This window comes from Salvelinus namaycush, chromosome 16, assembly GCF_016432855.1.
Source record: "Salvelinus namaycush isolate Seneca chromosome 16, SaNama_1.0, whole genome shotgun sequence".
In the NCBI taxonomy this organism is placed as follows: Eukaryota; Metazoa; Chordata; class Actinopteri; order Salmoniformes; family Salmonidae; genus Salvelinus; species Salvelinus namaycush.
In genome coordinates this window covers 19,548,207-19,564,836 of record NC_052322.1, presented here as the reverse complement: position 1 = coordinate 19,564,836, position 16,630 = coordinate 19,548,207, and the positions used below count along the sequence as shown (strand labels likewise).

At 41.2% G+C, this 16,630-nt stretch overlaps 1 protein-coding gene across 1 annotated transcript; it reads left to right on the top strand.

Moving 5' to 3' along the window:
* Positions 1–2,306: 2,306 nt before the first annotated feature.
* On the top strand, positions 2,307–15,312 carry LOC120061129 (ubiquitin-conjugating enzyme E2 variant 1). Its single transcript, XM_039010689.1, has 4 exons — positions 2,307–2,431; positions 7,593–7,741; positions 8,100–8,225; positions 13,903–15,312. The coding sequence occupies exons 1-4, from the start codon at positions 2,374–2,376 to the stop codon at positions 14,047–14,049; spliced, it is 480 nt and encodes a 159-aa protein (XP_038866617.1). The 5' UTR covers positions 2,307–2,373; the 3' UTR covers positions 14,050–15,312.
* The last annotated feature ends 1,318 nt before the right edge of the window (positions 15,313–16,630 follow it).

Here is a 16,630-nt window from a genome sequence, read left to right as displayed (position 1 = left end):
AGGTTTTAAATTATCCAAAATCCATGTCATCTTTTCTGATATGAATCCTGTGGATATTAGTAAAGTATGGTTGTGATGATGGCATTTTAGATATTAGAAACCATGCCTTGATGCCTTTTTGTTGTCTTCCATGTGGGAGACTTACTGTGTGTGTGTGTGTGTGTGTGTTATATTTATAAAGAAACTAAACACCAATATATTACTTGGTTGTGTTCATTATTCCCATTATATCTAACAAAGACCTTCCAAGAGAACAATTACTATAGCACAGATTATTAATTATATTGACCAGATATTTAATTGGCCGCCACAATGAACATTTTTGAAAGCATTTATTTAAGGCAGTAAAATCAGGTGGGAACATTCTAGCCGATGAGAGGGCAGATACGAGTGTGATAACAGGCACAATTCCAGTAGTGTTTTTATTTTTTCCTCTGAAGTTACCATATTGTCACCTGGCATTCTTATATTGGTACATTTAACAACCGAAGCATTACGAAACTCCTATTAGATCAAATACGCCATTAGATTTCTTTGTTAACCAAATTCTACTCTCATTAACCATGTTTCCATCCTCAGTTTTTATGCAAGTAAAGTAATATGGTATAAAAATAAAAAAAATATCAGGACATCTGATGGAAACAGGAAGTTTTGGTACAATCTTATAAATGCCAACATTTGTTTGACGTTGTGGGATGTTTTTATAATCGCTAAAATCAAATATGCGAGAAATGGCGGAAACTGCTTTATACGCAAATATTGGGAAACTATGCAGTTTATTAGGCTACAGATTAAGTTGTGAAAGTGCACGGTATGAGCTTGATGCTCCTTTCCAATAAAATTTTGAGGTTCTTATTCTGGTGACATGATCGATGCTTTACTGCCGTTTGACAAATAAAAATATTCTAGCTCTTATGCATAATCTCATGTGTTGTAGACTAAACTACCAGCAGAGCCTACCTGCGAGCTATTTCTTTTTATTTCACCTTTATTTAACCAGGTAGGCCAGTTGAGCAAGTTATCATTTACAACTGCGACCTGGCCAAGATAGAGCAAAGCAGTGCGACATAAACAACACAGAAGTACACATGGAATAAACAAACGTGCAGTCAATAACACAATAGAAAAATCTATATACAGTGAAACGTTGGCTAGAGGCACGTTTGCTTTGTAACGCAACATTTTTTTGTGACAAAACATTGAACATTCGATTTTTATTCAGTACATGAAAACTTTGTGTGCACTACGTCATCACGCACTGCTTTTTATCCCCCCCCCAAAAAAATTGTTTGTTGGAAAAACATACCACTGTTGGGAAAATGCACATTTTCTTTATGCATATTTTAGAATATTTGCATGAAAACCTGTTGCCAATTGGATGGAAACCTAGCTATTGACCTCCATAGAGTACCACAGTACGAGTTATAATACCTAGCAGTCAAAACAGGAAGAGGTTCCAATCATGTTTCCACCATTCATAATTTTTCCCAGAGAGGATTTTAGAAACACTTAAAATAAGGGCTGTGTTTTGTGTAGGCTTACAATTGCGTGATGTTTTGATAACCGTGTGAATCTCTCTAGGACAAGGTCACTTATCAATATATTCACCTGTATTTACCCCCCTCAATAAAATGCAACGCCAATTAGCTGCTAACGTGGTTATCATAAAGAACTACAAATGCCATGATGATCTGGACGAGACTGCCGAATCGATGCAAAGGTAAGGATCTCTAGATTAACTATGTTAGCTAAATTTAGTAATTCATACGTTTGAGGGGAAAAAATTGTAAATTGACACAATACCTTTTAACAAAGGCGTCAGCTAGAGATGGCGTGCAGGAACTTGCAGGGATTTGTAGTCTTGCATGATGTCTACTTTGATGCTAAGTAGAATGTTCAAATCTGCAAGTAAATAGAGATGAATATATTGATAAAAGTTACCTTGTCCAAAAGAGATTTACCTGGTTATCAAAACGTCACACCAGGATAAGCCTACATGAAACACAGCCCTTATTTGAAGTATTTCTAAAAGTCCCTGTGGGAAAAAATTATGGTAGAAAAACGATTGGAACCATTTCCTTGTTTGACCTCTAGGTTTTATAGTATTATGATACCTCCACTGTGGGGCTCTATACAAAAACTCCTTGCTTGGTGAGCGAAAAAACGCTACCTGCTGGAAAATACAGTTATCTCTCTCGCTTCACCTCTTCCTCTGCTATTAGCTTATTATTTTTGAAATATATGCCATTGTCAAATGAACTACCATTGTCTGTAAATAAAATTTAAAAAACGCCTCTTTCGTTGCGTTAGTATTGGGGGTGGGTAAATCTCGAGCAAGCGCGTTCCCATCTCTCCGCTCCCCTTTAACCAACCATGGTTACGTGTGCGCTCCCGCTACTAAGCGACAAGATGGCGGTCGCCGCCGGATCAGGTAAATTATTCAGATAAATAAACAACTACCACATTACTTATTCCATGTAACAGTCAATAAACGTTTGTTGATGAAGTGTACAAGCGTTCCATGTTGCAATATATCTTACAGAAATGCTCAAGTATTGCTTCTTTTTTCAAAACATTGCTATACATAGCTAATAGCTAGCGAAATTAGCAAGCTAACACCTGGTATCTGCCAGCTGACAAGGTTTTTTTGTCTTGTAATTTCCATTGCCATAGTGAATTGAAGCTAACAGGACATGTCAAATTCCGTTGGAACCTATCCATACATAGTTACCCATACATTTAACGCTAAATCTAACTCATTTAACATGGCAAAATAACTCGCCAACCTGTGTCGACTGATCAATTGCCGCGTCATTCATCAGGCGTTGTTTTTAGCCTGTAACTAGCTAACGTTTGCTAACCACTCTAGTTCGTGTTGCAAACTAGTTAGCTGCTCACATTAGCTTCCACATCCAGAACGTCATTAGTAAGAAAGCTACAAGCTAGCTCATTATTCGCTAGTCGCAGGAGTAGGTCGAACTGGCTGAGTTGTCTTGAGGTAGTTGACTAACTATATATGAACGGTTTCAGCACGCGTTAGCCTGAACGACACGATTTGTCAGTGATTTCGTGAGGTAATTTTAGCTAACTTGTCAGTCACATTGACTTGTAGTAGTTAGCTACCTATCTTAAGTTATGTTGGAAATATGGCTATATTACATTGTATGTAGAAATAGGCTTTCTAGTTAACTATGATGGCATCAATCAGCTAGCAAACGTTAGCTCACTCATCAGAATTTAGGCCAGACCCGTTTTGGCCTATGAACTGAAATGGCTAGCAAACGTTAGTAAGAATTGTCTACCCACATATTTCTTCGGATTGCTTTACGGGCCAGTAACGTTACAAATTGAATTAGCTAGCTATATATATATATATATACGCACGCCTAGTTAATAATCAATTATGAACCCAAAATAGTCAGGGGTTTTACTAACTTTGGTTGGGTAGTGATAGTGGGGTAATTGATGCTGAGTGGTCTCTATAAATGTTACACGTATCTGATTAGCTTAATTATACACTAACAATCCGTTTTTATTACCAAAAACAATATAAGCAGAAATGCTGTAATTTGTAAAATGGAAGTTAAATGCCACATTACCAGATAGCTATGACTAGGAATTTAGCAGTACATTTCTAGAACCTCAGTGTCAATGGGTCTACCCACTAAATCTGCCCTGAGGTATTGCTCACCTCTGCACCCAATAATATAACAATGACTAAACTTAGTGGATACAGTTCAGCAAGGAGTCACGAGTAACCCACTAATCAATCCCATTGATGTACTGTTTCCCCTGTGGTATACTCTAGTGATGGGAAACTGAGGCTTTCTGAAGTCTTTGGGGCTTTCACCAAATTGTGCTGAAAATGTTAATTACTCTGAGCTTTTAACACAATGCACATTAGTGACAGCTGCTGGTCAGTAATGAAAATCAGCGTTTGATGTTTTATATATACGTTTTTTCCACTATTCGTCAAATCGCCATGTGCAGCGGTTAGTTGCGAGTCTTCATAGCCTACACTGAGTTACCATTGCAGGTTTGCACCTTTATCATGCTTCCAATTTTTAGCTGTGAATCCCCTTTTTTTTGCTGTCAAAAATGTAATTTTGGTCATTATTTAGCATGCTTAAGATCGGGAGTTGAAACTGAAATTATTTCCCCATGTACCTTTTTGCAGAGTGGCACCAGAATTCAATGAAAACACATCTTAACTTTTTGTAGTTAATAAATCCAATGTGAAACGTGATAACTATAGTATCTTTAATTTGCATTGAAAAGGATAATCCATTCTTCTAATTAAAAATCTCTCCCTTATTTCTGAATCACTAGGGGTGTGTCGATCTCGTCATACTCATTCGTAAACGTGTCCGTTTCTTGATACTTGTAATCAGATTTACTCGTGATCGGAAAACCCGGAAGTGCGCTTTAAATGCCGGTAGAGCTCATACCTTAAGTGCGCATTACTGTGCTATCACTCAGTGCATCTCAGAGCACATCGTTATCTTCCTTCATTCACAAACCGGCCAAACCTGGACGACGCTGGGCCAATTGTGTGGCCCCCTATGGGACTCCCAATCACGGACGGTTGTGATACAGCCTGGATTTGTGTCTGTAGTGACGCCTCTAGCACTGAGATGCTGTGCCTTAGAACGCTGTGCCACTCGGGAGCCCAAGGCAGTGCCAGTGGCGTTCCAACTGACTACAACGTTTGAACTTGAGATGACAAAGAATGTTTTAGGCCTACCAAAGTTACTCCTAGAATTGAAATATAATGCTTATCTGTATACAAAATATTCAGATAGAAAATTAACGAATTAGCCTCCTTCTGTACGCCTTTATAAGAAATGCATGTCGGTGTCATAGCATGCCGCCGGCATATCGCTCTCTACGGGGCTAGGCTTAAGCATCTCTAACTTCTTTATATATATTTTATTTTAAAGTCCTACAGTAAACCCCTAAGCCTATGCATTTAGTGCTCAAATCTCTGACAGCTGAACCGTGAGGTGGACAATTTTAGGTAAGTAAAAAATAAATTGGCTACAAAATGTTGAAACACAAGAAATAGTGTTTTTGTAATTTGTTAAAGGACACTTTCTTGTCTGCAGCGAAGTATCAGTCCTTGTACCTAGCATCGAGCATGGTGGTGACACATTAAAGAGGCTCAGAGAGAATGCCACCGAATCGCTTGTTCACAACCTCTAGTAGAGTACCTTTGCAAGTTTTAACCCCACGGTCTGTGTCGCCAGTTTTGTTGAGCAGGCGTTTCAATGCCATGACCAAGGGTATCACGTCTGCTGCAGACGCAGTTGATGAGATTATTTCTCGAGTCAGTTGTTTGAATGGATCTAGGAGTGTGTTTGTATCAAACATGTTCTCAAATGCCATTGAAATTGCAGAACATTCTTGAGCATGAAATATAGCTTTCCTCAGTACGGAATCCTTGTCGACCCACTGTGCTGTCAGACTCAGCATGCTCATGGGGCTGACATTGCTGGTCCAAATGTCAATCGGGAAGCTAATAGCAGTGACGCCCATAGCAAGTAGCTCGTGGATGTGCGTTTCAACAATACTGTGTAACTCCGGTAGGGTAACATCTGAAAATAGTGCCTACTTGGTAGTGTGTACCGGGGCTCGACCAGTTGGCAAAAGCCAACATCATCCACAACAGATAACGGTTGATTGTTAAGGGCAATGAATTCTATTTTCTTGGCGTTTTTAATGGATTTCGCCTGAGTTGTCTCTCTGAAAATTTCTTACTCTTTCAAATGACTTCTTGACTTGAACTTGTTTAGTTGTTGGAAGTGTGCGCCTAGTTTTTTTTCTGCTTTTGTTCTAAGTAGTCGCTGAACGTCTGGGGGTGATGCACTTTCAAATGAGTAATTTAGGTTTGTGGTATTGAAAGACTTCACTTTCTCCCCTCTGGTATCTTCCTTTGGAACCTCAAAATAGATCCACACAGCAGACATTGTGAGCTAGGTTAGGAATTCTGTGTTGAAAATGGAGCGCTGTATTTTTCTTGGCATCGGTACGTCATCTACCTACGTTATATAGGTATGCACGTCAGCTTTGACATCGGTTTTTGACATCAGCATTGAACTTGACTTTGGGCCGATGTAGGCATTTTTAGCTAATATCGCCTGATTCCGATATGCTTTCCCGATTTTTATATTGTGCGTCTCTAGTTATTAACCGGTTCCCATGCTTTTAAAATAACTGTTCTTTTCCTGGACAGTATAGATCACTTTGGAACTGGACCAGTTCCAACCCCTGCTTAAGACAGAAGCTTATACTTTACTCAATACAACTAATTGTTTAAACAGAAATGTGCAGAATGTGTGGTCACATAAAAAGATCCACAGAATAATATGCCTCCACCGGGTTTCAACCCCATTCCCTGTCATCTGAGTGTTCTGGACCCCGACTCCACCTGCTGAACTACTGTTCAGGTGATGCTACATGAAAAAATCCTAACATTGTAAGTACGGTGTCCCGTAGTGGTCGATGTTTGAAAGCAGCTTTAAATGCGTGGGATGTCACAGTTTGCAACACAAGGTTTGAAAAACCATGTGATCAAACAAAGCTAAGGACGTCATTGATCACGTCATAATGTTACTTTGGAACGAGCATCGGTACGTTGTCGGATCAGTAGTGCTTTGAAAACTGCATTGGAGTGCCGGTATCAATCATCCCATCACTACTATATTCATAACTTGTCTAATGCAAAATTCTTACTAACTTCTGTAGGCCTATCTACAGGTTTATGGACAGCTGTTGAGTGTAGTTCAGATGGTTATGAAAAACAGCTGTTCTCTGGAGCTGCTTAAAGGGACTCGACTAGTAGGAAGCAGAATCTGCATAGCAGCCTCATATTGGCTACTACCAGACACTTGGTCAATGGACCAGGTACAGGTGTGATTGACAGATGACGTTACCAATGTCAGTGGCAACTAGGCACAGGTGAACTGTTTTGGTACAGCTTGAGGTGGTCTGACCCACTCGACCTGTTTTGCAGTCAAGGTTAGCCTATCGCTCGTCTTGTATGGCTTGCAATCAACAAAAACCAGACAAAACCTGGCACGTGCTGCAATAACAGTTCAAAGGGCACTATAGAAGAATCGAAAAGCTTGCCTTGGTGGGTAACTGACAAATGCATTGAGTATACAAAACATTAAGAACACCATAGACTGACCAGGTGAATCCAGGTGGAAGCTATCTTTTATTGATGAAGGGGAGGAGACCGATTTAAAGGATTAAAACATGTTTAGCCTTGATATAATTGAGACATGGATTGTGTATGTGTGCTGTTGACGGTGAATGGCAAGTCAAAATGTTTCAGAGCTTTTGAACGGGTATGGTAGTAGGTGCCAGGCTCACCAATATGCCTGTTTAATGCTTTCGACAGTTTGTAGAGTCCATGCCCCAAAGAATTGAGGCTGTTCTGAGAACAAAGGGCCGGGGTGCAACGCAATATTAGGAAGGTGTACCTAATGTTTGGTATTCTCAGTGTATATTGAACCTAATCGGGATGTGTACTGTTTTTGTTTTGTCTTTCAATCATTTCTGTTTTCTGTGCTTGACTCTCACACTAACAGGCGTTAAGGTTCCTCGTAACTTCCGGCTGCTTGAAGAGCTGGAAGAAGGTCAGAAAGGTGTGGGGGATGGGACAGTGAGCTGGGGATTGGAAGATGATGAGGACATGACCCTGACAAGATGGAGAGGGATGATCATTGGCCCTCCTAGGGTGAGTAGGCTACTCTGATCCACAGGCTTCCACCAAGTTTGGTTCCCTGGCCTTGTCCAGAAACAACTCCTAGTGCTGACCACACTAGGCACTTGTGGCAATCTGAGAGGTTTGGACAGATGTAAGCAATATGGAAAAAATTCCACCTAGAATATCAAAGAGCAAGGTGGAGTTTTAACCATAATGCTAAATCTATCCAATCCTCTCAGTTCTTCACAAGCTTCTACGGAGTAGGGACTAGAGTTTGTTCCTGGAGGTGGCCACTGTTTCCTAATGTAGACGTTCTGTATAACATGCTATCAGGAACCTTTGTCTGGCCTGCCATGATCACTGATGTGTGTTGTATGTCATTTTTCAGACAATCTATGAAAATAGGATGTACAGTCTGAAGGTTGAATGTGGTCCCAGATATCCAGAGGCACCACCGTTTGTCAGATTTGTGACAAAGATCAACTTGAATGGTGTGCACAACTCCAATGGCGTGGTAAGTAAACCTGTGTGGCTGGCCTTTTTTGCTGTTTAATAAAATGCTGTAAATCCTGCAAAATGTTTCAATTTGTGAAGGAAGATGTTGGAAAATGTCTCCTTTGTGTTGTAGATATTTTTTGACATATGTTTGAAGATTTGGTTATGTTAATTGAAGTGAATGACTGATTTAAATTGCCCCTGGCTGCTATAATAAGATGGAGTTTAGTGCAGAGCTAACATGCAGTTGGATGACTGGTACACATAACATACACATGGATTTTGTTGTAGATATGTGGTAGTAGAGTAGTGGCCTGAGGGGGCACACTTAATGTGTTGTGAAATGTAATGTTTTTAATTATATCTGCCTCACTTTTCCTAGGGTCCAGCATAATTAACTGCTGCCTTGGCAGCTGCTAATGGGGATCCATAATAAATACAAATGCCTACTAAGTTTAGGTCACATTACAGACAGGAAATGTCACATGCAATAAGAGTCCATTGCCATTTCAGACGACAGTACTTTGCTTGATCTTTACTAAATATAGTTATACATGATCATATATAATGTAGGTTCTGCAGGATAGGCTATTCCATAGGTTGCATTGAAGTAGACTTACAGTGGCTTTGGGAAAGTATTCAGACCCCTTGACTTTTTCCACATTTTAAGTTACAGCCTTACTCTAAAATGTATTAAATCATTTTTTCCCATTATCAACCTAGAAACAGTAACCCATAATGACAAAGCAAGAACAGGTTTTTAGAAATGTTTAATTTATCAACTCAGCAAAAAAAAGAAACGTCCTCTCACTGTCAACGGCGTTTATTTCCAGCAGACTTAACATGTGTAAGTATTTTTATGAACATCTCAAGATTCAACAACAGACGTAAACTGAACAAGTTCCACAGACATGTGACTAACAGAAATGGAATAATGTGTCACTGAACAAAGGGTGGTCAAAATCAAAAGTAACAGTCAGTATCTGGTGTGGCCACCAGCTGCATTAAGTACTGCAATGCGTTAGAGGTCGACCGACTGATTTTTCAATGCCGATACCGATTATTGGAGCACCAAAAAAAGCAGATACAGATTAATCTGCCAATTAAAAAAAATATATATATTTGTAATAATGACAACTACAACAAAACTGAATGAACACTTTGATTTTAACTTAATATAATACATAAATAAAATATATTTAGTCTCAAATAAATTATGAAACATGTTCAATTTGGTTTAAATAATGCAAAAACAGTGTTGGAGAAAGTAAAAGTGCAATATGTGCCATGTAAAAAAGCTAACGTTTAAGTTCCTTGCTCAGAACATAAGAACGTATGAAAGCTGGTGGTTCCTTTTAACATGAGTCTTCAAAATTCCCCTGTTAAGAGGTTTTAGATTTGTAGTTATTATAGGAATTATGACGTTTTCTCTCTATACCATTTGTATTTCATATACCTTTGACTATTGGATGTTCTTATAGGCGCATTAGTTTTGCCAGCCTAATCTCGGGAGTTGATAGGCTTTAAGTCATAAACAGAGCTGTGCTTCAATTGCGAAGATCTGCTGGCAAACGCAGGAAAGTGCTGTTTGAATGAATGCTTACGAGCCTGCTGCTGCCTACCACCGCTCAGTCAGACTACTCTATCAAATCATAGAATTAATTATAATATAATAAACACACAGAAATACGAGCCTTAGGTCATTAATATGGTCAAATCCAGAAACAATCATTTTGAAAACAAAACGTTTATTCTTTCAGTGAAATACGGAACCGTTCTGTATTTTATTGAACGGGTGGCATCCATAAGTCTAAATATTGCTGTTACATTGCACAACCTTCATTGTTACGTCATAATTATGTAAAATTCAGGCAAATTAATTAGTCTTTGTTAGGAATAAATGGTCTTCACACAGTTCGCAACGAGCCAGGCGGCCCAAACTGCTGCCTATACCCTGACTCTGCTTGCACAGAACGCAAGAGAAGTGACACAATTTCCCTAGTTAATACTGCCTGCTAACATGAATTTCTTAACTAAATATGCAGGTTTAAAAAAATATATACTTGTGTATTGATTTCAAGAAAGGCATTGATGTTTATGGTTAGGTACATTGGTGCAACGTCAGTGCTTTTTTCGCGAATGCGTTTGTTAAATCATCACCCGTTTGTCGAAGTAGGCTGTGATTCAATGATAAATTAACAGGCACCGCATTGATTATTTGCAACGCAGGACAAGCTAGTTAAACTAGTAATATCATCAGCTATGTGTAGTAAACTAGTGATTATGTACGGACATTGCAAATTATTGCCTTGGCCACATCTGCAGTCCTCATGCTTCCTTGCAGCATGCCTAAGGCACGTTCACACAGATGAGAAGGGACCCTGGGCATCTTTCTTTTGGTGTAGAATGGCCTGCGGTGTCCTAAGTTTTCATAACTGTGACCTTAATTGCCTAACGTCTGTAAGCTGTTAGTGTCTTAACGACCGTTCTACAGGTGCATGTTCATTAATTGTTTATGGTTCATTGAACAAGCATGGGAAACAGTGTTTAAACCCTTTACAATGAAGATCTGTGAAGTTATTTGGATTTTTACGAATTATCTTTGAAAGACAGGGTCCTGATAAAGGGCAGTTTCTTTTTTTGCTGAGTTTATATACACTGCTCAAAAAAATAAAGGGAACACTTAAACAACACAATGTAACTCCAAGTCAATCACACTTCTATGAAATCAAACTGTCCACTTAGGAAGCAACACTGATTGACAATAAATTTCACATGCTGTTGTGCAAATGGAATAGACAAAAGGTGGAAATTATAGGCAATTAGCAAGACACCCCCAAAAAAGGAGTGATTCTGCAGGTGGTGACCACAGACCACTTCTCAGTTCCTATGCTTCCTGGCTGATGTTTTGGTCACTTTTGAATGCTGGCGGTGCTCTCACTCTAGTGGTAGCATGAGACGGAGTCTACAACCCACACAAGTGGCTCAGGTAGTGCAGTTCATCCAGGATGGCACATCAATGCGAGCTGTGGCAAAAAGGTTTGCTGTGTCTGTCAGCGTAGTGTCCAGAGCATGGAGGCGCTACCAGGAGACAGGCCAGTACATCAGGAGACGTGGAGGAGGCCGTAGGAGGGCAACAACCCAGCAGCAGGACCGCTACCTCCGCCTTTGTGCCAGGAGGTGCACTGCCAGAGCCCTGCAAAATGACCTCCAGCAGGCCACAAATGTGCATGTGTCAGCATATGGTCTCACAAGGGGTCTGAGGATCTCATCTCGGTACCTAATGGCAGTCAGGCTACCTCTGGCGAGCACATGGAGGGCTGTGCGGCCCCACAAAGAAATGCCACCCCACACCATGACTGACCCACCGCCAAACCGGTCATGCTGGAGGATGTTGCAGGCAGCAGAACGTTCTCCACGGCGTCTCCAGACTCTGTCACGTCTGTCACATGTGCTCATGTGCTCAGTGTGAACCTGCTTTCATCTGTGAAGAGCACAGGGCGCCAGTGGCGAATTTGCCAATCTTGGTGTTCTCTGGCAAATGCCAAACATCCTGCACGGTGCTGGGCTGTAAGCACAACCCCCACCTGTGGACGTCGGGCCCTCATACCACCCTCATGGAGTCTGTTTCTGACCGTTTGTGCAGACACATGCACATTTGTGGCCTGCTGGAGGTCATTTTGCAGGGCTCTGGCAGTGCACCTCCTGGCACAAAGGCGGAGGTAGCGGTCCTGCTGCTGGGTTGTTGCCCTCCTACGGCCTCCTCCACGTCTCCTGATGTACTGGCCTGTCTCCTGGTAGCGCCTCCATGCTCTGGACACTACGCTGACAGACACAGCAAACCTTTTTGCCACAGCTCGCATTGATGTGCCATCCTGGATGAACTGCACTACCTGAGCCACTTGTGTGGGTTGTAGACTCCGTCTCATGCTACCACTAGAGTGAGAGCACCGCCAGCATTCAAAAGTGACCAAAACATCAGCCAGGAAGCATAGGAACTGAGAAGTTGTCTGTGGTCACCACCTGCAGAATCACTCCTTTTTTGGGGGTGTCTTGCTAATTGCCTATAATTTCCACCTTTTGTCTATTCCATTTGCACAACAGCATGTGAAATTTATTGTCAATCAGTGTTGCTTCCTAATTGGACAGTTTGATTTCACAGAAGTGTGATTGACTTGGAGTTACATTGTGTTGTTTAAGTGTTCCCTTTTATTTTTTTGAGCAGTGTATAAACAAAATATGACATTTACTTAAGTTTTCAGACTCTTTACTCAGTACTTTGTTGAAGCACCTTTGAAAGCATTGTCTTATTGTGTATGATGCTACAAGCTTGGCACATCTATATTTGGTGAGTTTCTCCCATTCTTCTCTGCAGATGCTCTCAAGCTCTGTCAGGTTGGATGGGGAGTGTTGCTGCACAGCTATTTTCAGGTCTCTCCAGAGATATTCGATCAAGTTCAGGCTCTGACTGGGCCAAGTACGTGCTCTGGCTTCCGGACATTTAGAGACTTGTCCTGAAGCCACTCCTGCATTGTCTTGGCTGTGTGCTTAGGGTCGTTGTCCTGTTGGAAGGTGAACTTTAACCCGCTCCAGAGCAGACTGGGGCTTTCATCAAAGATGTCTCTGTACTTTGCTCCGTTCATATTTCCCTCAATCCTGACTGGTCTCCCAGTCCCTGCCGCTGAAAAACATCCCCACAGCATGATACTGCCACCACTATTCTTCACCTTAGGGAAGGTTTTCATCCAGGCATGATGCTTGGCATTCAGGCCAAAGAGTTGAATCTTGGTTTCATCAGACCAGAGAATCATGTTTGTCATGGTCTGGGAGTCTTTAGGTGCCTTTTGGCAAACTCCAAGCGGGCTGTAATGTGCCTTTTACTGAGTGGCTTCCATCTGGCCACTCTACCATAAAGGCCTGATTGATGGATTGCTGCAGAGATGGCTGTTCTTCTAGAAGGTTCTCCCATCTCCACAGAGGAGCTCTGTCAGAGTGACCATCGGGTTCTTGATCACCTTCCTGATCCAAGGCCCTTGTCCCCTGATTGCACAGTCTTGGTGCTTCCAAACTTCCATTTAAGAATGATGGAGGCCACTGTGTTCTTGGGGACCTTCGATGCTGAAGTTTTTTTTTTTTGTACCCTTCCCCAGATCTGTGCCTTGACACAATCCTGTCTCAGAGCTCTACGGACAATTTTTTTCGACCTCGTGGCTTGGTTTTTGCTCTGACATGCACTGTCAAGTGGGACGTTATATAGACAGATGTGTGCCTTTCCAAATAATGTCCAATCAATTGAATTTACCACAGGTGGACTCCAATCAAGTTGTAGGAACATCTCAAGGATGATCAATGGAAACAGGATGCACTTAAGCTCAACTTCGAGTCTCATAGCAAAGGTTCTGAATACTTATGTAAATAAGGTAGTTCTGTTTTTTATTTAGTATACATTGGCAAAAATTTCATGCTGGTTTCACTTTAACGTTATGGTGTATTGTGTGTAGATTGATGAGGGGAAATAAACTATTTAATACATTTTAGAATAAGGCTGTAACGTAACAAAATGTGGGAACAGTCAAGGGGTCTGAATACTTTCCGAAAGGCACTATCTGCATTTTACACCCATTAAAAACCTGATTGATGTGAGAGTGTAATTGAGGTGTGACAATGTTTCTCTCTCCTTGTTCCCTGTCCTGCAGGTTGACACACGAGCAGTGTCTGCGCTGGCCAAGTGGCAGAACTCATACAGCATCCGTGTGGTCCTGCAGGAGCTCAGACGACTCATGATGTGCAAGGAGAACATGAAGCTCCCCCAGCCACCAGAGGGACAGATCTACACCAACTGAACCCATGTTACTACTCTCCTCCTTTTCCCCCTCTTTTGTTTTCAGTCATCCTTTCACCCCATCTACCACCTCCCTCCTTTTTTCATTCAGGTGCCTGCCAACACTCAAGCGTACACACACACACACACACACACACACACACAGATATAGGGATGTACATGTATGCACGTGTACATAAACACATAGACATAGGAACATACATGTGTGCGAAAGCGTATGCAGACATACACGAACATGCAATCACTTCTGTATGCGCCATTCCTAGGCCCTGGCCCCTCCCCTCTTCCATCACTGGAGCTCTGGTTGGCCTAAAGAAGACTAGGCAGGCGGAGTCATCGGTCCACACCAGACCTGATCATTCGAATACTGTACATCTTAATCTTTTTTTTTTTATTATTTGTTATAAATGCAGATTGTACAATAACATAAATAATCTTGAGTGTACATTTTGTGTGCTGCCTTTTTGTAATAGAGAAAGAACCCCAGCCAGTCCTTACTTGTTTATAATTCACCAATTATGCGAGTATTTGTGGATGTTCAGTGCCAAATATAACTGAGATACATTTTCTTATCAGGTTCTAAACATAATCCAACCAGTCAATTACCTTACCTCCCCATTGATTTAGAGAGCTTGACTCAACAAATGTGAAAATATTTAGTGTTTTTCTGGGCTTTGTGCATGTTTGTATATAGTATAGCAATCTATTTACCATATCCACTGGAAATGCATGTGACTGCAGCAGCTTATGGCAAGATGCCTGAAGTAGTAAGGCCTTCATGCTGTCACTTTGGTCAACACTTGTGTGGCCATGACAACCACTGATATTACGCCTCCCATACCCAGTAATGTTTTAATTCATAAGTGTTATTGGGTGTATAAACTCAATATAATAAAATTTGCCAGCTGATAGGGTTCATACAGCAGAAAACTTGAATTAGCTACCTCTTTCGGTCCTTAGTTATAGGAGAGTAGAATTGACCAGTTGTTTTCTTCCCCCATAAATCTTGCATCATGCCTTCACACTTGTGTATAGTGTCTAGAGTCCTATGGTTCTAACCACCTGCAGCCATTTCCCATGTTTGTCTTAGCTTACTAGAGTCATTGGGTTTAAGGTAATTCATACACTGTTAGTATGGGTTATGAAACTACAGTGATTGTACTTTTACACTATCTTTGTCTGTACATGATCTTATGTATAGTGTTTACGTTTGTTCCCTTTGAGTGAGCTTACCTAACATGCAGTAAATCTCAGTGTGACCAGTTTTCTGACTATTTCTCTCAGTAATGGTGGTGGCTAGTTTGATTTTATAAAGTACAATATTACAAATATGCTCCTCTTGAAGTGGGATCGGAGGAAATAGTATACATCAAAAGGGTGCAGTCCTATTACCTTAAGTTCAGCATTTAAAATTCTGTGGACATAGTTCCCCTTGTGCAAATTGTAAAATGGCTTACGTTGCATTCAGAAAGTATTCAGACCCCTTGACTTTTTCCATATTTTGTTACGTTACAGCCTTATTCTAAAATGGATTAAATAGTTTTTATCCCCTCAATCTACACACAATAGTCCATAATGACAGTAAAAACAAGTTTTCAGAAATGTTAGCAAATGTATTAAAAATAAAACACTGAAATATATTTACAGTACATAAGTATTCAGACACTTGACTCAGTACTTTGTTGAAGCACCTTTGGCAGTGATTACAGCTTCGAGTCTTCTTGGGTATGACGCTACAAGCTTGGCACACTTGTATTTGGGGAGTTTCTCCCATTCTTCTCTGCAGATGCTCTCAAGCTCTGGTAGGTTGGATGAGGAGTGTCGCTGCACAGCTATTTTTAGGTCTCCAGAGATGTTAGATCGGGTTCAAGTCCGGTCTCTGGGTGGGCCACTCAAAGACATTCAGAGACTTGTCCCGAAACTACTCCTGCATTGTCTTGACTGTGTGCTCGTTGTCCGGTTGGAAGGTGAACCTTCGCCCAAGTCTGAAAACCTGCTCCAGAGCACTCAGGATTTCAAGGATCTCTCTGTACTTTGCTCCATTAATCTTTTCCTCAATCCTGACTAGTCTCCAAGTCCTCACAGCTGAAGAACATCCCCACAGCATGATGCTGCCACCTCCATGATTCATTTTAGGGATCGTGCCAGGTTTCCTGCAGACGTGACGCTTGGTATTCAGGCCAAAGAGTTGAATATTGGTTCTCATGGCCTGAGTACTTTAGGTGCCTTTGGCAAACTCCAAGTGGGCTGCTGTGCCTTTTACTGAGGAGTGGCTTCCGTCTGGCCACTCTACCATAATGGCCTGATTGGTGGAGTGCTGCAGAGATGATTGTCCTTCTAGAAGGTTCTCCCAACTCCACAGAGGAGCTCTGTCAGAGTGACCATCGGGATCTTGGTCACCTCCCTGACCAAGGCCCTTCTCCCCCGATTGCTCAGTTTGGCCGGTGAGGCCAGCTCTAGGAAGAGTCTTGGTGGTTCCAAACTTTTTTAAATTTATTTTATTTAACCTTTATTTAACCAGGTAGGCCAGTTGAGAACAAGTTCTCATTTACAACTGCGACCTGGCCAAGATAAAGCAAAGC

Bases quoted from the DNA above. Each gene is read 5' to 3' on its own strand.
- LOC120061129 (XM_039010689.1), top strand. From the start codon at position 2,374: ATGGTTACGTGTGCGCTCCCGCTACTAAGCGACAAGATGGCGGTCGCC. The intron at 2,432-7,592 runs GTAAATTATTCA...TCACACTAACAG, and splicing joins GGCGGTCGCCGCCGGATCAG to GCGTTAAGGTTCCTCGTAAC. The intron at 8,226-13,902 runs GTAAGTAAACCT...CCTGTCCTGCAG, and splicing joins TGCACAACTCCAATGGCGTG to GTTGACACACGAGCAGTGTC.